This window comes from Lissotriton vulgaris, chromosome 8, assembly GCF_964263255.1.
Source record: "Lissotriton vulgaris chromosome 8, aLisVul1.2, whole genome shotgun sequence".
NCBI classification, from domain to species: domain Eukaryota; kingdom Metazoa; phylum Chordata; class Amphibia; order Caudata; family Salamandridae; genus Lissotriton; species Lissotriton vulgaris.
In genome coordinates this window covers 1,265,440,654-1,265,463,483 of record NC_141696.1, presented here as the reverse complement: position 1 = coordinate 1,265,463,483, position 22,830 = coordinate 1,265,440,654, and the positions used below count along the sequence as shown (strand labels likewise).

General features: G+C 46.1%; 1 protein-coding gene across 5 annotated transcripts in view; it reads left to right on the top strand.

The window, feature by feature from the left end:
• NUP58 (nucleoporin 58) overlaps positions 1 to 22,830 on the top strand; it is a 504,014-nt gene that overhangs the window by 171,533 nt on the left and 309,651 nt on the right. For all 5 annotated transcript variants that reach the window (XR_015299350.1, XM_086935184.1, XM_086935186.1 and 2 more), the window contains exons 8-9: positions 12,806 to 12,871; positions 16,188 to 16,362. Coding sequence is in view for 4 of the 5 variants with exons in the window: in XM_086935184.1 (XP_086791310.1) it covers positions 12,806 to 12,871; positions 16,188 to 16,362 (241 nt within the window). In the remaining variant the exon portion in view is untranslated. The remainder of the gene's footprint in view (positions 1 to 12,805; positions 12,872 to 16,187; positions 16,363 to 22,830) is intronic.

The following is a 22,830-nucleotide window of genomic DNA, read 5'->3' as shown; positions in this document are numbered from 1 at the left end:
GTTTCTAACCTTTTTATTTTTTTGACAATTTGCTGTTTTGTTTAAGTATTTTTTTTTTTTTTATATATATAATTTTTTTCTATTGCGCTCTGTGTCCGCGCTCCGGTAAGCTCTCCGGTATGCTCTCCGGTATGCTCTCCGGTATGCTCTCCGGTAAGCTAACCGGTAAGCTCACCGGAAAGCGCACCCAGAGCGCTACTTTCGTTCGTGAAAAAAAATATGAATGAAAAGTTAATAATAATGCAAAACATTTCGTACCATACAAATAAAATCAGTTTTTTTTAATAAGGAAAATGATTATGCATTTCCGTAAAAGTTTGATGACGTCACTTCTGCGCGCAACATAAGCGCCCTCGGAAGCGCCTACGTTCGCGCCGCGTAAACGCACCCGGAAGCGCCTACGTTCGCGCCACGTATGCGCCCCGGAAGCGCCTACGTTCGCGCCGCATAAACGCACCCGGAAGCGCTCCGGAGCGCGCAGCGTAAGCGCGTCGAGTCATGTGACCTTAAAATAACACTTTTCATTGTTTGCTAACAGTTTTTTTTTTTTTTACAAAGAATGAAATCCCCACCCATTTCCTTCACTTCTTCTTTCACTTTTGTGACTGAAAGACCTGCCTTTTTGCTCCAGGATATTTCTTGGTTTTACAATGGCTGCCAGACAATCCAGCAGTGAGGATGACCCAGAATTCATTAATGAAGAGCCTCCTCAACGAAAAGTTAAGGAACATTTCATTTAGAAATTTTTTGAAATCCCACCTGGACAAAAAAAGGTAAATGCTCCCAAAGTGCAGTGCAGGATCTGCAAAGAAGAGCTGTCACGAGGTAACCCTTTGAAAAAGTACTCTTTTGGGAACTTCACAATGATCCACCATGTCCAGAGGAAGCACCCCCAGAATTTTGCCCGGGAAAGTGTCAGGGCTCTGGCACAAGAGGTTCCCAGTGATGGGGCCTCTACATCCACCGGAGGAGCAACTTCTTCTGGGAGGGGGCAATCACAGGAGCAGGTGCCAAACATTCAAGCTGCATTTAACCATGGTATCCTCAGATGCAGATACTGCAATCAACTCCTCACCTATGGGGAGCAAAGTGTCCAGCTCATGGTTCAAGCATTGGAGAACCATCACTGCCCTTCCCACCCCTAATTTTTTTTGTTTTTTTTGCTCCTGTTGAGCAGTTTCCATTCCCTGTTTTTGTTCCTGTTTTGAAAAAAGAAGAAAACCAAAAGTTCTTTTCAGAGCTACCTCCAATTCTCATCAAAGAGCTATATTCTTAAAAAAATAAAAAAAGAGTAAGTGAAATAGAGTGCATTGATAATTGAAAGGAGAATGAGTAAGAAAGAACAGAAAGGTATGAGAGGAAAAAAGAAGTGAAGTAGGAGGACTGAAAGAAGGTGAGTGTTAGGAAAGAAAGTTATGAGAAGAAGAGTGAATATGGGGAATGTTGATATTCAATGAAAATGTTGAAGAAGAACAGGAGTGTTGAAGGATAAGAAAAGATGCATTGCTGGAGTTGAAGGTAGAAGGCCTCATTTATGAAGCCATGCGTCACTTTAACGCCACCAAAGCATCACTTTTTGTGACACAACATTCCAATAAAAAATGCACCTTATTTATTCATATTTACAAAGTGGCGTTTCTAGGTAAATACATCACTTTGTAAACCCCTGTGCCACATTATTCCTACGTCAGGTGTAATGTATGCAAAAGGGACGTATTGACGCAAGAAAGGGTCGTAGAGGTGACACAGTGAATAAACTGAAGGCCTCATTTCTGAGAAGTGGCGCATCGCTACGTGAAAACAGCGATGCGTCACTTTTCTGGGCGCACTCCTTATGACATTCCAGATATGTCATATTTAATTTATGACTAATCAATTCGCAAGGAGTTACAGATACGTCAGTATTTCTGACGTATCTGTAAACACAAAAGTGACACATTACTGGAGTGCGTCACAAAAGTGACGCAACTCCAGTAATGCGTCCTTTCACATGGGGAAAGCACCATGTGAAAGGTCTTGCGTCAGTCTTACACCTGCTGTGAGGCAGGAGCAAGATTTTGACGCAACAGCATCCTAAAAGTGACGGTGAAATCTCATAGATTTCACTGCGTCGCTATTACCAAGCTTTTTGCGGGGGAACGCCCCCTCTGCATACATTATACCTGACGCAGATATAATGTGGCGCAGGGTTTTAAAAAGTGACCCATCTACCTAGATGCGTCACTTTTTAAATATAGCGCAACGAGGCGCATTTTTTTACACCGCTGGTGCGATGCGTCACTTTTCTGTGCGCACTCCTTACGACATTCCAGATGTGTCATATTTAATGTATGTCGAATCATGTCGCAAGGAGTTACAGATACGCCAGTATTTCTGACGTATCTGTAAACACAAAAATAACGCATTGCTGGAGTGCGTCACAAAAGTGACGCAACTCCAGTAATTCGTCCTTTCACATGGGGACACATCTGGAATGTCGTAAGGAGTGCGCACAGAAAAGTGACGCACCGCACTAGCGGTGTAAAAAAATGCGCCTCGTTGCGCTATATTTAAAAAGTGACGCATCTAGGTACATGGGTCACTTTTTAAAACCCTGCGCCACATATCTGCGTCAGGTATAATGTATGCAGAGGGGGCGTTCCCCCGCAAAAAGCTTGGTAATAACGACGCAGTGAAATCTATGAGATTTCACGGAGTCACTTTTAGGATGTTGTTGCGTCAAAATCTTGCGCCTGCCTCACAGCAGGTGTAAGACTGACGCAAGACCTTTCACATGGTACTTTCCCCATGTGAAAGGACGCATTACTGGAGTTGCGTCACTTTTGTGACGCACTCCAGCAATGCGTCACTTTTATGTTTACAGATATGTCAGAAATACTGACGTATCTGTAACTCCTTGCAACATGATTTGTCCTACATTAAATATGACACATCTGGAATGTCGTAAGGAGTGCGCACAGAAAAATGACGCATGGCACCAGCGGTGTAAAAAAAATGCGCCTCGTTGCGCTATATTTAGAAAGTGACGCATCTAGGTAGATGCGTCACTTTTTAAATATAGCGTAACAAGGCGCATTTTTTTACAGCGCTGGTGCGTCACAAAAAGTGACGCACAGGTGGCGCAAAACTGGCAGCGCAAGGCCTTTATAAATATGGTCCTGGATTTTCCCCGTGCTTCGCTCCCCGGTGCGCGTACCGGGCGCTCCCCCCGCGCAAATCGATGTTTTTTTTTTTTTTTTTTTTTTTAAATGCCCCGCAGGACCCTATTTTAGCCCCCACATTAAATCTAGGGGGCCAGGAGGGGGTCTACCCTGCCCCCTTATGGTCAATTCCCCCCTTTGTTTTTGCCACCTCTTGTGTCTCGATTTTACCAAGACACAAGATGGCGGCCGCTCCAGACTGTTTAGAATGTTTACAGACACCCAAGAGCCAATCAGCTTTCTGCGCGCAAGTCGTGTGGCGCACCCCTGTGCGCTCCCAGGAGCGCGTACCGGGGCGCGCCTATAGATATATATATTTTTTTTTTTTCGACCTAAATTACTCAAAATCCACTGGAGCACATAACTTGAGACATAGCAAAGGCACATCGGGCTACTAGTCCCTACAATTTTGCCAAGTTTGGTGTAAATCCATTCAGCCGTTCGAGCTAAAAGTGAAATCGACCGCCCTATGGAAATTAACATGGGGAAAACTCGTTTTGGGACCCCCCCTTTTATCTCGGCCCCGCTTGACATATATATATATATATAAGTGGTAGTGGTGTGTTGCTTGGTTTGCCAAGATGGCGGACGCACTCTAGCAAGGCTCCGCCATAAACCCCAATTATCTGGCAATATTCTATTACCCACTGACCATCCAGAATCAAAAGACCCCCCTTCTTCCCCCTCCCCAGTTGCGGCCCCGGCTAGGTTGTGTATCGGGCGCTGTACATCTGACTCCTGGACCCACCCCTGCAAGTCCCGACTCGGCCTTTGGCCGGATGTGACTGGTGCTTAGATGTGAGTGATACTGGAGAGGGAGGCCATTGCACCAAGTGAAGGGCTGCCTGGATGGAATTCACAAACCGCTGCTCCTGATGCTGCTGACCAGATTGCCGCTCCTCCCTGGAGGACGTGTGGCTTTACACGATGGGATGGGGCGAGGACGGGGGTTGGTTTGCACTCGGTACAACCTGCCTGGTGGACCTTGTGGCACATCCTTGCCTGGTGCCTGTGACTGTGCTGCATGAGCATCTGTGCCCTCGTGAAGCATAGCGCAAGCCGGACTGAGGTCTGAGCCTTGGCGCTGGTTCTGGGTCCTGCCCATATGCGAGGCGGCCGTGAAGGGATATTTCTCCACTTTTAACTGCATCGGTTGGCTTGGGGCACATGTTGGAGGCCTTCTGTGATGATGGGGGAGACTGTGCACTATTAGTGTTGCTGCCTGGGACACTGCCCCCTTGTTATATACTTGGGGATAGTGCTACCAGTGGATCTCGGAACTTAACCCGGTCTCTTTTCCCAGTGAGCTGTGGTACCAATGGATTGCGACCTGATGCTTGCTTCGGTGGGCCTCTGAGAAGCTGGGGGATAGGCAGGTAGTGGAAACTGCTTGAGAGAAATTATCCAGACCTGCAATGACGGCCTGGCAACCTATATTCACTGTACGCTGACCCATCAGGGTTGCTCCCTGGCCTCCTGTGCCTACATTTACTTCATAATTGCCATATATGGATTCCCCAATCTGGGTACCTTGTCTGTGGCTAAATGTTTGAACTGTGCTCTTGCGATACTGATCGGATTTGTGCAAATTGCGGGCTGCTCGGGCTATTGGACCTGGGATTACGACCCAGGCATTAACAAGCGGGCCCTGAATACGATGCACAGAGGAGTGATTTACCACACATGTATGCAATATGGGGAAGGATAGAAGTGGTAACCTGGCCCAAACCAACAAGATTGATAACTACACCCAGGCAGTTACGATGTCTGAGAAATGATCTGACTTGCGAATGAAATCTGCAGAGGCGCAGCCTATGGAGGGCCAGGTGGGAGAACTCTCAATGTCTGATTTGATGGCGGCCATCCAGGGTACCCAAACGGAACTGGTCACTGAAATAGACTGAGTGGTAATTGGTAAAATCTGCTCCAGTTGAATCTTCGTGGAGTGGCTGACCGTGTAACTAAAATGGAGGGGCATGTGGGTTACTTACAAACCGATGTCGGCAATCTCCGAGAGACTGTCCTTTTTACAGAAGTTGTCCATCCGGCTTGTAGAAAGTGTTGAAGATGCCGAAGGCCGATCTCTGTAGGATTCCCTGAAAAAGCGTACGGTCAATCTACAGAGCTTTTTCTTGAGGAGTGGCTTGGTAAAATTATGCATTCACGACCGGAATAGAGGACCTTGGCTCAACCACCATGCCTGGGTGCACCACTGAGGGCCCATATTGCCCATCTGTTTAATTACAGGGCAATCCTGTAACCGGTGCGAGTGAAGTACACACAAAATTCGAAGGTCACTTAATTTCTATTTTCTCGGACTATACTCTGAAAGGCAAAAACCAACGGAAAACTTACCTGGCAGTCAAAAAAAAGACTGTGGTCTTAATCTACGATTCAGCCTGATGTTCCCGGCAAAGCTCTGAGTAGTCCATCTGGGAAAGGTACATTTTTTCTTTACAGCATCTGAGGCCAGTGACTGGGTGGGTACCTTTGTGGGCTCCCCTCTTATGTTTCAGATCGGACTGGGATGTTGACCCCAAATGAGAAATGAAAGTCGACACATCAGTGGAGGCAAGCTGGGAGAAGTGGACGTGCTGGCTCTCTGGTATGCTCAGATGGTAAACTGAGAGATACAGAGGCCATATCAGCAACCGGTGACTCCTGGTTGAACAGACTAAGTGGCCCAAGTATGGCACAGACATTATGTGAAGAGTTGCTCAATGGGAGACTGTTTGGCCCCGACCTTACAGGCCCCTACCGAAGATTTAAGTATTTTGGGACCATTTCATAAGTTGCCAAAGTGTATAAATGCTTGGCAGCCTGTGCTGACTGTGTTTCTCGCTTAATACAAATATGAGGAATGCGCTTATCTGTGTCTGAGGGTGGGGTACTGAGGGTGTCACCACAGTATGTTAGTTTCTTACTAAGCTGGACGGGGTAAGGTGGATAGCCTATAGATGTAGGGACCAGGAATCTAGAAGCTGTGGTGGATTGTAGGTATTACCCCCCTGCGACTCTACAGAGTATGGATCTCTAGCATAGCGTATTACTTGTTCATTATTTGTATTCCTGGTTTGATCACAAATAGGATACTGGGTATGGGAGGGAACTGAGGTTCATGTGCCTATTGCGGTTAGGCATGGAGAGCTTGTGGTGATACCCAAGGGGTGGGGGGAGTTTGGGAAAGGAGTAGTTCTGTTTGATACAGTTTCAAGGGGAATGTGGCAGCTCATGTGATTGGATGTTTCGGTGTGTGGCATGGTGGTGGTTATTGGTGTGTTCAGATTTTGTGCCTAGCCTGTAGGACATAATGACGGCTGATGCACATTCACATTCCTAACATGGAATGTCAGCGAACAGGTGCACCTTGAGAAAACGGTGGAGAATGTATGCGTACCTCAAATGATTGCAAGTCTATGGCCTTTTTGCAGGAAATGCATGTTTGGAGGGAGATTTCATTCCCAATTTACATAGACGCTGGAGGGGGCAATTATTTACTACGTCATACTCTGGTTCTGCACGGGGCGGCATGATTTGGGTAAGGGTCGATTTGGTGTTTTGTCTGGAGTCCTTGACAGGCGGGAGATACTTTGTGAGTGTGTACGCTCCAAATCTGGACCGTCCACGCTACCTCACTGACGTGACTATGGCTACCGCCCCATTTCTGACCACGGACATGATACTGGTGGGTGATTGCAATTGTGTGCTTAACGGGATGTTAAATCGTGTTAAATCGTGAGCCCCCCCCCCCCCCCCCCCCACTCCCCCAGGAAAAAACCGAACCCCATATGACTGGCAAGCTGTGGAAACTGATGCAGGGCCTAGGCCTGTTGCATGTGTGGAGGGAGAGGCATCCAAGTTACAGGTACGACTATTGCATTCGGGGCTTGCTGAACAAGTCTGAGAGGCTGCCTACCTGGTGCGATATATATCCGATCATTCCCCGCGTCTGGTTGGCCTCGTGAGGGGACTATGGCGTTTGTGGTCTGAGGCACTGACTGACCAACCGTTTGCCACTATGGTGCAGCAGGAGCTCACTCATTATTTACAGTAGTACTGGGGTAGTTTAAGGAGCAGGGTACACAATTGGGATGCAATGAAGGTGCTACTCTTGGGGGGGAAGGGAAAGTCTGCTTACACTACTTATGGGGAAAAAAAATTCTTGTCATTGATGGGGGGCACCTGGCGCAACCCCAGAAGTTTTAAGAGAGGAGGCGAACTTGTAGTACTGTTTTCGATGACTTGTACAGTCTAGAAAAACATACGTACACTGCATATCGGCAGAGATTGCATACCGAGGGGGATAGGGTGGGAGCCATATTGGCATGACTGAGGAGTCAACATGAGTCTTGTGAGACTGTTTTGGCCTATTGGTATAGTGGAAGTAATTTGTTAACTCCCAGGCAGCTATAAAGGAGGTGTTCAAGATTAGTCTTGAGAGGGTGTACACAAAAAAGGGAGCAGATCGGATGACCTCAGGAGTGGACTTTCTGGCAGATTTGAATGTCCCCATTCTGAGGTCAGAAGACTGGGAATCCCTTGACGCAGACATAATAAAAGATGAGATACTAGCATCATTGAGACGTTCGAAAAGAGCAAAAACGCCCGGCCGAATGTTACCATAAATATGCCAGTGTGGTGGCTGATGAGCTACAGGAGGCGCATCAACGTGGATGCCCCCTCTGTACTATATGTGAGGCGCTTGTGGTCAAAACCAGGCAATGTTCTGGTGAAGGTGACGTCTTACAGACCGCTTTACATTTTAAATGTTGACCTAAAAATACTGATCCGTCTGTTGGCTGCCAGACTGCTCCTGTATCTGCCTACCCTTATCAGTGCTGGGTCATCTCAAAGAGGAGCATCATGTATAATTTGCCCGGACTGTATTGTGTTATCCGTGCCCCTAGTCTATCGGAAGGTTCTAATGCGCTAGCTTTCCTTGACATCGAGCAGGCATTTGATTTCGTTGCATGAGAGCATCTGTGGCCGGTCTTGGACTGAATTAGTTTTGGGCCCAAATATGTTTCATGGCTCAGACTACTTTATGCTGATCCAAAGGCCATGGTTCGGATTGGTGGTTTGGTTTCTGTGGGCTTCCCACTTTATCAAAACACAAGACGGGGGTGTTCTCTGTCACGGTTATTCGCACTGGCGATGGAACCATTTGCAGCACTGTTAGACAGAGTTTAGAGCCTATGGGGAATCTGGTATGTAACAATATACATGTGATTTTGTTAAATGCTGACAATGCCCTAGTATACGTATGAGATCCAGAGGATTCTGTTCCAGTGCTACTGAGTGCCCTAGCAGAGTTTGAAGAGGTTTCTGGACTTGCTGTTAGGGCTCAGAAATCTAGCCTGTTACCGCGGGGGAGGACAGTGATTGACCCCACGATGTTCCCTGCAGTTGGGTTAGTATGGAGTATGGAGGGTATACGCTATCTGGGAATTAGAATAGCTTTTGTGAAACTGCGCTTCCTGGATCAGTGGTTGAGGGTCTGCAAGCTTCGGGCCGAACTCTCACTGATGGGAAGGGTGGCCCTAGTAAAAAAAAATGGTGGTGCTACCACAGTGTTTGTATGCCCTACAGTGCACGCTATATGAGATCCCTAGACGTTACTTCAAAGAGCTGGATAGTCTAATAATAGATCTCCTTCGGGCCACAAAACTAAAGAATAGGACTTACCGTGTTGAAATAAACATGAGTGAAGAGGCATCATACTTCCTAATCTTGAGCTTTATTGCATGGTGGCCCACCTTCAACATGCGGTCTATTGGCTCGATGAGGAATTTAATTGGGAGAAAAGGCAGCTGAGAGGCTTGTGTGGGAAACACACCCTTCCAGAGCTACTTATGCGCGGTGCATGGATTCCAAAGACACTTATTTTTGATCCGACAGGTAGGGCAGATCTGGGAATAGGTAGTGACGAGGGTCCTTCGTCGCGCGCCTTATGCATTTGGCCTGCCGATTTGGGTTTTAAGTTGTTTGCGAGCATAACAAAAGTCAAGTAGGTACAGAAATCACAGGAGGGGGGTTGTAACGTACTAGGAGGCCTGTATCTTGGGTGCCAGTTTATCAGGCGGTACGACACAAACTCATTTGCGTTGGATTCCGAATAATACCTACAATCCGCCAAGATATCAACCACAGCGCGTCAGATTTTGCCCTTTTTCCTGAGGAGCCGGTGCCTTTACAAACGCTCGTTGCTAGATTTGACAGGGGGGATGAAAAAACATAGCACATAACCTATAGGGCCCTACGAGATGACTTACTGGAAACCGTCCCAAAGCACACAGTAGCTGGGAAGAGGTGCTTGGTGATGTGTTGATGCCACAGGATTGGCATAGGGTGCACATGGAGATGTGCACAAGGAGCTCAAAGGTGTGCTTTAAGCTCGTATAGTATAATTACGTACACCAGTAATACCTCTCTCCTAAAACCTTGCACACCATTTATCCCTCCTGGTCAGACCGGTGCCCTTGGTGTGGTGCAGCAGAGTGGTACTTTATGCATGTAGTGTGGAGTTGTGCAGTCCTGGCGTCTTGTTTGAGGGAAGTTGTACAAAGTAAGAAAGTGGCAACGGTATGATAGGTCACAGGCACTCCATGTGAAATATTGCAGGGCTCCTGCAGCCCCCTCGCCCCAGGTTGTCGTTTCCCACCTCTAGACTACAGAGAACCTCCTTCATTCGCTGGGGTTCACTATCAACGTGCTGCAGTCACACCAAATTCCCTCTCAGAATCTCATTTTCTTCGGAGCAGTTCTGGATACGGAGCAGTTCTGGATACAAAGCACTTTCAGGCTTATCCTCCCGAGCAGAGAGTCCGGGATATTCGGGCTATGATATTCATCCTCTAGCCTGGATGTCGGTGAGACTGACCCTGAGGCTTCTGGGCCTCTTGGCCTCCTGCATCCTGCTGGTGTATCATGCCATGCAGCATATGCGGGCTCCCCAGTGGGACCTGAAGTTCCAGTGGGCGCAGCATCAGGGGAATCTTTCTGATGTCGTTCAGATCTCGGAGGGGGCTGCAAGTCAGTTGTAGTGGTGGCTCACAAACAAGCGCAGATCCCCCTCCCTTCCCCAACCAGAATTCACAGTAGTGACTGATGCGTCACTCCTTTGATGGGGTGGCCACATGGGGGATGCGTAGATCAGAGGCCTTTTGTCTCTGGCGGAGTTCCGGCTCCACACCAACCTTCTGGAGCTCTGGGCGATTTGTCTTGCACTGAAGGCCATTCCTTCCTTCTGTCAAGGGAAGAGTAGTGCAGGTGTTCACGGACAACACCACTACCATGTGGTACTACAACAAACAGGGCGGGGTGGGGTCGTGGACCCTCTGTCAAGAGGTTCTTCACTGTTGGACATGGCTGGACCATCGGGGCATGTCTCTGGTGGTTCAACACCTGGCAGGTTCCCTGAACGCCAGGGCGGATGAACTCAGCTGCTCGTGCATGGTGGATCATGAATGGCGTCTTCGCTCAGAGGTGGTGCAAGGTCTCTTTGAGCAGTGGGGAGAGCCTTGGTTAGATCTATTGGCCACCGAAGAGAACACGCAATATCAGCAGATCTGCGCGTTTGAGTTTCCAAGGCGGCACTCGCTCGGTGATGCCTTTCGTCGCAAGTGGAATTGCGGCTTCATGTACGCCTTTCCACCTGTACCACTTCTGCCCAGAGTGATGAAGATAAAGCGCGATCAGGCCCAAGTCATTCTTGTGGCTCCGGACTGGGCACGAAGAGTCTGGTACCCCGAGCTCTTGAGCATGGCCATCGATCCTCCGATTAGACTGCCTCTTCGGGGTGATCTTCGGTTGCAGCAGCAGGGGACGGTCCTCCACCCGAACCTTTCCAGCCTCCACCTCCTTGTGTGGAGATTGAGCGGAAACAGTTGACAGCTTTTGACCTTCCTCCGAAGTCTGTAATCTCCTCTTGGCAGCCAGGCGTCCTTCCACTAAAGCAGTATGCACCAGTATATGGAACACATTTATGGCATGGAGCACAGCAAAGGCTCTTCCAGAGGTCCTCCTCTTCATTCTTTCTTTGGCCCAGCAGGGCTCTTCTCTGGGCACTCTTAAAGGCTATCTTTCGGCCATTTCGGCCTTACTTCGCCTTCCTGATCAGCCTTCTCTTTTTAAGTCCCCTATTGTTAACATATTCCTGAGCGACATTACTCAACTTTTTTCCTCCTTCTCCTTTCGTAATGCCCTAGTGGGACTTGAATCTTGTTGCACTTATCTTATGTGTGCTACCTTTGAGCTACTACATAATTGTCCTCTTCATCTCCTTACTTTGAAGACTACTTTCTTGCTTGCCATCACCTCTGCTCGCAGGTTGAGTGAGCTTCAGGCCTTATCTTCCAAAGCTTCCTTTCTTGCTGTCCATCCGGACTAAGTAGTCCTCCGTACTAGGCCCTCTTTTCTGCCCAAAGTGGTTACCTCTTTCCACATAGGTCAGACCATCACATTGCCTACCTTCTTCACGCCTCTGCACCCTTCCAAAGAGACTCCACCATCTGGACACAAAACGTGCACTGTCTTTCTACCTTGACCGCACTAAAGATTTCCGGGTGGATAATCAACTCTTCATGGGTTATGTGGACGCCAAGAAAGATAGGGCAGTGGTCAAACGTACGATCTCTCGATGGGTTGTCCTATGCATTAAGATCTGCTATTCTTTAGCTAAAAAAGAACCTCCAGTAGGCCTGCTTGCCCACTCTACCAGGGCGACGGAGGCCACTACTGCTTTGGGACGTGGTGTTCCCCTACTTGACATCTACAAGGCAGCCACGTGGCCATCTTTACACACGCTCACAAAGCTGTGTCCCTACACAAGATGTTAGTCAATCAGTTAAAAAAAGCCTTTCAAATTAAAATATATGCCAGTTAGTAACCACGAGACAAAGCATATCAAATAGTGAACATGCACTTTAAACAACTTGTAAGAATCATGATGAAAAAGGGGTGGCAACTAAGGAGACTATCACAACTAACATGAGCAGTTTAAGAATCATTTAGATGACCACATTTAGAGAAATGCCAAACCCAAATGTATATGAACCTGTCTGAAAATACAAACCAAAATAGAGACCTTGCTTTTTCTATGGCCACCCCCAACCATTAGTTTGAATCCATAAAGTTACACAATTTTCTGTGAATATTCAAGCCTCTATCTACTGCTCTCAATCTAATGAGCAATTTTGACCCTTGTTTCAGTAGAATAGCCATTGTATTACCTCTTCTTATCTGGGTGTTAACAGTCTGAGTGACGTGGTATTTAATTATAGTATCCTCAATATATACATGTGCAGTATTATAATGCAAGGTAAGATGATTAAATAGAGAGTAGCAATCAAGGGCAAAAACTGTATAAAGACGTTATTGTCGCGAACCGGACTGATTTGCTGAGGTGGCATGATGTGCAAAATAGCAATGGATTGGGATGCGGCCTGAGTGATTACCAGTGGCTGAGAATAATTCAGGCATTCCATCCTTTACTGTTTTATGTACTTAAGCATCCATAACAGTCAGGAGAAACAATTATTATGTGTATATTTCAATCTATTTTTGAGTACCATTTAGAATATAATTACAATTTTTTTACTTCACAGAGATAGTAAAGCACTGAAAGATGAAAACCTACCTCTTCTCATCTGTCAAGATGTGGACACTTTCCAGTACGTATTGGTTTTCATCGATTGACCATTTTTGCCTTGCATTTGCCCCTGCTCCAAGATATCTTTAGTTACACACCTCTTTTAGCCAGGCATTTTTGATTCATTAGTCTTGTGTTGCCTGTAGTTAGTTTCCACTCATTTGCTACATTTTGGCAAATGTGGGATGACTGGAATTAACTGTAGTAAATATGTCTGATTTACTTCATAATTGATGGTGTCCACCTGAGATGTTCTTCTGTAGGCATTGTCATCGCTGAGATCTGTGAATAATCTTGCCCTAATAGTCATCTATTTGTATGGTACATGTATCACAACAAATATGAAATGCTGTTGCCTGATACTTTTCATATTTAAACACATGAATGTGTAAGTAGCTGCTCAAGTTGTGTGGGCATCGGGCACTGAAAGAATTCTCATTTATACCTCTGTACTTCTCGGTGGGGGCTGTAGAGGGGATGGGAAATGGGAAAGTCCTGTGGCTGTGATGAGGCTAATGGCCTGATGGCAAAGAATCATTGTTAATCTGCCACAGACGCCACACCTCCCATAGACTCTGTGTTTGCCATACTTTGAGCTAAAAGGTTTGGAGTGGTCTGCATATTTGGTTGGGGTTATCTAAATGATCTAGCTCTCGCTATCTCTCAATTCTCTGAAGTGAGTGTCAGTATGCATAAAGAGTTTAATATTTTAAAACAAGGGATGTGCTGCACTCTCTTGCAAAAAATATATTCTCAGAATGCATGTGTGTCCTTTTTTGTAACAGACACAGAATTCCAACAAGCACAAAGCTTATATTAAGTGTCTATGGATATGCCATGGTCCCCTAAAAATCTTCAAACCTTGAGCTGCAGATGGTCTTCTTGCTGTGAATGTTACAAACCCCTCCTTGAACTTCTAGTAACCTTGAAGACTTATTCAGCATTTCTACACCAGACATACAGTTTTCCTACCTTTAAAATTGGCCTGAAAATAATAGAACATGGGCCAGACTGTTTTTCTCCTTTTAGCATGGACTTAAAACTGAATGCTTGAAAGCTGAATCATTTGGCGTGATAGGAAAGTCTTTTTCCATCAATTGCCCTTCCGTTTCTTGAGGACCAATTGCTTTAATATCAAATTGCTTAAACACAGAATGTGAGATTTCGTCTTGACTACCACATTGGGATAGCGCTAGAAGATAGTTTTTGGATTGTGCTGCAGTTCAGGCAATTGAGTCTGTTTTATTGTTAATTCCACAACATTCTCTAAATTTGTTCCACTTTGGATCCTCACTTCCCACCTATATACTACAGTAGTTAATTGCAGGTACATTGTCCATCGTCCACACAATGGAACTTAAATCCCTGTCCTTTATCAAACAGTTTCCTGCAGAAGACTCAATAAACTGCTCAAAACTGTTTATGAAGAAACCTTTCTTATTCTAGTGACTTGTGTACAATGGACGTCTCTCCGTCCAGTCCCATAGCCCCAAAGGCCAGACTGTGACACCAAAATGGAATTTGCAAGAGTTCTGAATATTAATCACACTATCTTAATGTTAACGGGGCATTAAATCCAACATCTGTCATGCTATTCATTCATGGACATTAAATCTCCATACTAAAACCCTAAATTTTAACATCCTGTGTAATTGAGAGCACACCGAAGGGTTTGTCGGACAAAAGGATGGTAACAGACTAGTAACTGCTGGAAAATCTCTGAGCAGCAAAGGTTTCATCGGCTCAGTGTGTCGCTGAAGTTTGTGACAAGACCTGCTTTTCGGTGGGAATGAAGCCACCGGCCTATAGCATCCCGAAGCACAAAATGCAGATGACACACTTAATGGAATGCTTCACTAGTTTCTCTGCTTACACTGTTAGACAACTAAAGTGTACACCTTTCAGTTTGAAAGTTCTAAAATCGCTGTTGGAAACCTAGTCATTTCTCCTGTCTAAATCTGGTGTGGATGTCACATGTCTGCAGATCTTCAATTTATGGCAGAGTCTCTGTTACACCAAACCCTGCATACCCCCTTAAATCTCAGTGCTTAGGCTTACTCATGTCATAATACAAGCACCTTTTGCATAATCGGCTTGAACCCAAAAAACTGCCTCAAAGAAATGCATTCAAAATACAGAAGCAGATTAATACTCTTTAATATCTACCTCCGCCCTCTAGTCCAGCTCATCAAATCCTTTGGTATCTCCGCATTTAATTATGCGGATGATACCCAGCTGCTCTTTACTTTGGAGGGTCAGGATGCAGTCACATTGGAGACTTTCCACCGGTGCATGCAGGCGACAGCAGAATGGCTCCGTCTGAACTCATTACAGTTCAACGGAACCAAGACGGAGGTTTTACACTGCTCCACAGATCGAGTTCCTCGCGATCTGCCTGCTGATTTTTGGCCTCCGTCCTTTTCAGAGACGGTGTCAGCCGCACAATCTGCGCGCAATCTGGGCGTTATTTTTGGGCCCAACCTGCAGCTAGATCTACATGTAAATAAGACCACCTCCACATGTATGATGCTGATTCGTATGCTGCGTAAGGTCTTACCCCTTCTCCCTGAGCAAGCCAGACCAGAAGTAGTGCGTTGTACCATCCTAAGTCGACTTGACTACTGTAACGCACTGCTTCTGGAGGCCCCGGTAACACTTCTGGGCAAGCTGCAAAGGGTGCAGAACATCGCTGCCAAACTCGCCCTCTCTCGCCCTTATCATAGTTCTTCTACGGCAGCGCTGCGAGAACTTCATTGGCTGCCGGTCCATCTGCGGGTGCGCTACAAAGCAGCTTGTATTGTGTTCAGGGCTATTCATGGCCTGGGCCCTATTCCTCTGCGGCGAATGTTTGCCTGGTATTGTCCACCTCGAGCCTTACGCTCCTCGTCGTCCAGGCTACTGGTAGTTCCGCGCTTCCAGAGAGTGAGAATGGGTGGCCGTTCGTTCAGAGTAGCGGCGGCCAAACTTTGGAACTCTCTGCCAATATCCTTGAGAAGCCTTGAAGATCTTCTAGCCTTCAGAAAGGCTTTGAAAACCCATCTCTTTCCCAGGATAGGCTGAGCTACTGTTTTCGCTGGATCATGGGTCAAAAGCGCCAGGATGCCCTTGGTGGTGACAGGCTGCGCTATACAAGTATGCTACAATACAATACAATACAATAAATGTGTTTTAGTTAAAAGAGAAACGGATACTTAAGTGAAAGGAATCTGGAAAAATATACAAAGTTGCCAAAACTAAGGTCAATGAATGAGATGAATACAGGCAGGTAATGGAAATGCGTATACAGAAAATACCATATAGTTCTACTGCTGTAAAATTGAATTGATCTATTGTTACAGGAAATTTGTTAAGGAGCAGAAACAGGTTCAGGAAGAGATTGCACGAATGTCCTCAAAAGCCATGCTGAAAGTCCAGGAAGACATTAAAGCTCTGAAGCAGCTGTTATCTGTTGCTGCAAGTGGGTTGCAGAGAAACGCTTTAGCCATTGACAAACTGAAAATGGAAACTGCCCAGGTACTGTAGTGTTAAAAAAGAAAAAAATTATTTGTTAGTTTATCCAAGCATCACTATCTTGGTAAACCTATGAAATGATATTTCATATAGCAGAACATTTTAAAGGTTGTCTGTGGCACGTTGTGTTGCTAATTGTAATGGATAGTTTGGTGTTAGTATGGAAACAAAAGAATGCAGAGACATGTATTTCAAAATGTAGACAAACCTATATGATGCACAGTTGCACTTCTGTAGGTAAAGTTAGCAACTCACAACATAAATCAAGTTTCTTTTTTAATAACATTGTGTTCCTTTGACCAATCTGCACCAAACTTGGGAAAGAATGTGCGCAACAGTATCCTTAATGTGTGAAATTTGATGCAGATTGATAAGCGGTTTAAACGTTTGAAGGGTGGTCTGAGTTCAAACTTGTAACTTCTACAAATCCCTTTTATTTTTCTATAGCAAAATGTATTTGTGTACAACTAAAATTGCAGAATTAAGCTTCACAAAATTTGATATCAATGCAACCTTTCTGCCACACATTGACTTTTCTTGGTTGGTGAGATTCTGTTCGGCTGTTTCTGAGGTATACAACATGTTGTGAGTATGTACTCAATGGTACTCTGAATTTTGCTTTAAGCTTACAATCTCTTTAAAAAAATAAAATGTTGCTCTGAATGCTCAGTCCGCTGGCATAAAGATGGAGAAAAAAAAAATAAAATTTAAAAGCAGCAGAGCGGGCGTTACAATGCTGTATCATCAACCATGCCATAGTGCCTACACAACTAAATATGACCATACTCACTGTAAAACATTGGCACAGCTATCAGTACGCTACCATGCCCCTTCCATCTGATATCGCACTTCTTTGATTGTACACCCATCATAATCGGTGGGCGGTTGGTGCCAACCAACACCAACCGCCCACCGATATGAAGGTGCCTACCGCCGCCCAACTCTACCTACCCTCCACTCAGACTCAACACAAAACAGTAGAGCCCCACTCCCTTCTCCACCCACAACGTCCCCAGAACCCGCCCCATATACCCCGACCGCGCAACCCACCACCCTACTAGTTATAACTCCTACCACCGTCCAATTCCACCCCACCACCAAGCATAATCGTCACTCCAGTGTAGAGCCCTATTCACTTCACCAACTAGAGAGTCCTCTCGCAGCTGCTACACCACAAACCCCTAACAGTGATAGTCAGATCACTAGAGAAGAGCCCCACTCACATTCCCATCCACAATGGCTCCATGGCCCTCACACCCAACCCCCCACAGTGCAACCTACCACCCAACTAGAAAGTGCTCCTCCTCCCCCCTCGAATCCCCCCAGAAATATCTCCACCCGTGGTTCGCCCTCACATATCCCTCATGATGAGTCGGCACACTCCACCCCTACGATGAACTTCATCCTCCCTCCCCCTCCCACCCACTCCAATGACCAGACGCATCGAGACAGCTTTCGGGTAGCTCATACCGAAACCACAGAGTCAACTCACCCACGCCCTCCGTTCCATACCAGTAACATCGCTGCATGCGCGCACCCACCCCCAACACAGAACACCATTCTCCTCCCTCCTCCCTCCTCCTACTCACACAAATAATATATTGCACCGCTTCACCCTTCTGGAAGCTCAGCTCGAAACGCTGGTCCGAGGCATGAACGATACCCTTTCTTCCCTAGCCAGAATCGAAGTGCCTTCCCAACAGACCGCCCTCCCCCCTACCCCCGCCCTCCCCAGACTGCCCAAATCGCCTCCTCCCATCCCGACCCTCGCCCCCACCAGATCGCTCCCACACGTCACTATACCAGAGTCAGAGAAGCGAACAGACAGACCGAGAAGAGTGAAACCCTCCCTCTCCCCCCAGGAAGTGATCACACTCGCCTCATCCTATGACCACCCCGCGACCCCCGACCAGAGCACCTCACAGCATTCACAGAGAGGGACTCCACCTACCCTTACACAGGTCCCCAGGCTGATCTCACCCAAGTCCTCTATTCAAGTAATTACAGGAGTGGGCAGGAATCATCCCCCCCTCTAGATTCCCCAGATCCCCGACACACCTAACCTCTCTAACCAGAGCACAACTCAGCAAGTCGTTGCCCGATTAAGAACCCCGCATCAGAGGCATGCTCATCAACGGCAGATCTGCCTCCAAACACGCAACAGAATTAGCAGAGCTATCCTCTCACATGAAATTGATGTAGCCTTTATCACAGAAACCTGGCTTAACTCCCTGTTAGCCTCCATCATGGACATGCTGGTACCACCAGGATTTTCAATCACTCACAAAGACTGCCATAAGCAGAGAGGTGGAGGTGTAGCTATCATTCATAAGACTAACCTCGCTATCACAGAAAGCTCAACATGCCTCTCTATCAACATCAAATCCTGCGCAAAGAGCTCAATAGTTTGCCATCTCCTCTACCACCCACCAGGCAATTCAAAGGAATTCGGATTACAACTCTCTGACCTAATCACCCAATGCGCGCTCAACAACGCCAACAACATAATCCTGGGCGATCTCAACATTAGATGGAACTAAACAAATAACACGCTCATCCAATCCCTCAACAGCCTTCTGCTAGAAAACAATCTGACACAACACTGCTCTGAAGAAACACACTACAGAGGAGCGGTACTTGATGCAATCATTGCGGACAAGTACACAATCACTATTGACTATATCATTCCAGTAGACTTGTCAGACCACCACTTAATTCTTTTCCATATCAACCAACCAGAGCCAACTCGTCACATAAAACAAGCTCCTTCCAAATGGATCAGGAATATTGCCCAAGTCCCACAGAACATCCTAGAAGAAGAATTAAGCACTTTTCTCCGGATCACAACAGAGCACCTCTCAACCACAGATCTCACCTCTCTACCATTCCAACTTGACGGCCACCCTTGCCTTGAAACTTGAAAAAAAAAACATTCCATCGAGATCTTGGTTCACCTCTGACATCAATGATGAAAGACTTCTCGGATCCCTTGAAAGAATCTGGAGGAGCAATCCCTCCACCCATCACCGCGAACAACTAAAGACCGCACGCAGAAACTACAACTAACTCATCAAGGACAAAAAATCTAATTTCTTCTTCTTCTTCTGCTCCGCTCTAGATAATGCTAAAAATCGCCCCAAAGAGCTCTTCAGCGTCATCAGAAGCCAAACATCCAAACCTATCCCATCCGATTCAGTGTCCTCCAAAGAACAATGCGACAACTTTTCCAGCTTTTTTAACGAAAAAAATCATCAAGATCAACCTCTCTCTCAGCACAAACCCCTCCTTTCTCAGGGAGACCAAGACTCCATCACTGACTGACAATACATTATTGATCCCACCCACTCAATGATCCGTCTTCACACAGATTCAGGAAACGGAGATCGTCACCCTGATCGCCAACGCCAAACCATCATCCCACTCCCCGGATCAGCTTCCTATAAATCTGGCCAAAGTCCTGAAACACACCCTAGCCCCAATTTGGTGCATCAACAACTCGCTGAGCTCGGGAAATATTCCAGACTGCCTCAAGGTCGGCCAAGTCACGCCGTTACTAAGAAAACCAGGGTTGGACGCGGAAGATATGAACAACTTTAGACCCGTGTCAAACATTCCTCTCTTATCCAAAACACAGGAAAAATGTGTTCTCCTACAGTTAACCCAACACTTAGAGAACATCAAGCTCCTTGACCCCCACCAATCGTGTTTCAGAAAGGGTTGCAGCACTGAAACTGCCATCCTAAACTTTATAGACGATCTACACAAATCACTTGACTCAGACCAATGCTGCCTTCTCATTCTCTTTGACCCATCGGCCACGTTTCATGCTGTTGATCACACATTGCTCCTAAAAGTCCTTCAAGAAAGAGCAGGCTTGGAATTGACGGTACTAAACTGGTTCTCCTCCTTTCTACACAATCGCTCGCAAAGAGTAAAAATCGAAAACTTTGAATCTGACCCCCTACCTGTCATTAGAGGAGTCCCACAAGGGTCAGTACTCTCCCCCCAACTCTTCAATATCTACATGGTACTCCTCACCACAATACTCAGGAATTGCAACATCCCCTTCCACCTCTACGCTGATGACACGCAGCTCTATCTGGAAACCACCTCTATGGAGGACATTCTCAAACTTAATGACACGCTCAAAGACTTTCAACAATGGCTCCCACAGAACCACTTGAAGCTTAATCAAGAAAAAACTGAAGTTCTACTCCTCTCCAACAGAGACAAAAAACCCCAAATTGAAGAATGGCTCAAAGCCATCGACGCCCTCAATGGCACCCTCAAGCCGAAAGATTCGGTCAAGTCCCTAGGTATCACCTTAGACCCCAAACTAGACATGAAAAAACACATTGCGAGCTCCGCCAAAAGCTCCTTCCTCAATCTGAAACTTCTCTACAAAATAAAACCTTTCCTGCCTCCAAAGGACCTTCAACAGGCCACTCAAGAATTGGTGCTTTCCAGAATTGACTATGGAATCGCAGCCCTGACCGGATCAGCTAAATCACATCTAGGCCCTTTTAAAACCACCCTCAATGCCGCGGCTAGAATGGTCACAGGAACCAAGAAATTCGACCACATTTCTCCTGCTCTCAAGGATCTGAAATGGCTCCCTATTGAACAACGAGCCAACTTTCGAACAGCATGTCTTACACACAAAGCCCTTCACACAGGCAAACCAGAATACCTGGCCGCGAAACTCGAAAGGGCTTGCCAGTCCAGGAACCTCAGAAGCTCCAACGCGCTTCTTCTCATTCCCTTGAAATCGCGGAAACTCAAAACTATAAGTAAATCCTTTGCGGGCAATGCACCCAGGATATGGAACACCATCCCTCCCCACATCAGAATGACCTCCCATTTCCCAAAATTCAAGATTTTACTCAAAGCCCTCTTCCTTGAGTCCACCTGAACTGAATGGGGAAGATCATAGTACCCCTCACCCTTGTAGACCTTATGATCTGTATGAATATGTTATTTGCAATGACCTTAAGTTGTCCAGATGTGGAGTCTTCCTTCGCCGCTAAGGCACATTGTTGTACCTGTTGTGAAGCGCTCTGATACCCTTGGGTCCAGACAGCGCTATACAAAACTTCTAATAAATAAAATAAATAAATCAAGCACTCATAAACCTGCCATCATATGCTAGCACACTCGCCATCATAAACCCACACAGCCCCAGTCCTAAACCTATGCTCCCACCACTGTTCGCCCTCACAATTGGTTGTCAATACTTCTACTGTCAAGTCCACACACATTCACCATTAAACATTCTCACATACCCAATAATACCCCCAGGGTATTGTGGCTCTTAATACCCACAGGCTATTGAGGCTTTTGGCAATGCTTTCTCGTTTTATTGTTTGTTGAATTTCTGCAGGGTGACTGGATAGGGACAACTAAACATTTTTAAATCTGTTCTTTTAACTTCTGGCTTCTGCAATTTTCACTGGTTCCACAACAGAGGCATAATTTGTGTTGGAATGCGCTCTTGTATTTGGAGCTCTTGTTTCCCTCATTACATTTAAACCGGGAAATGCCATGGACATGCAGAGGCTGACTCTTAGTAAATGCTTGTTCTTTTTAAAGTTACTGTGCTTTTTATAGTTTACTGAATTTGTGGAGGGTGACTGGATTGGGACAGCTAACGTTTTTTACATCGGTTTTAACTACGAGCATGTGCAATTTCCACTGGTAGCCACCACAGAGGCACCATTTTCGTTGGGACGTGCTCTAGAGGTTGGAACTCTGGTTTCCTTCCCGTAAGCCAGGAAATGCTATGGACGTGCCAAAGGCAAGCCCGTCTCTTCCTGGATCGCGCCCAGTGGCAGCAACACTGCCAGTTTGTCTATCAAGGCTGCTACGATTGCATATTCTAAAGATGAAATAATTGCAGTTGGAAATCTGTCAATTTTGTCCCACTGTAACAATAAATTAATTTTTAGCAATTTGTCGAGCATGGATGACAGGGTTACCTGACTATCCTGTGGTTTCTCCTTTAATTCCCTAAATGACTCAAGAGTGTTTATTCAAAATGCCATCGGTTGTGAATGTCTATCAGGAGGGAGCCTCTCTTTCGTCTTTCTTAACCAATTGTTGGTCCCTACATAAACAATCTTTCAAAATCAGCTAACTATTCACGGGAAATAAATGCAATCTCCTTTTCCTGACAGAAACTTGGCTTACGGACTCTTCTTCCTCGATATCGCCTGATCTATCCAGGCTGGTTTTTGAATCCATCATATAATCAGGAAGACAAAATGAGCAGTGAGGTGGCAATAGTGTACAGAGATTCCTACAAGTGCTGTAGTTCAAGTGAGGATCTATCTTTTACAGTGGCTCTTGACCCCTCCTTTATGGTCTCGGGCTACTACTTTACAGACCCCCTAACTGTTCACCTGAATCTCTCAGCCTACTAATGGACATATTAGGTCAACTATCTATTCTCTGCTCAAACGTCCTGCTGATAGG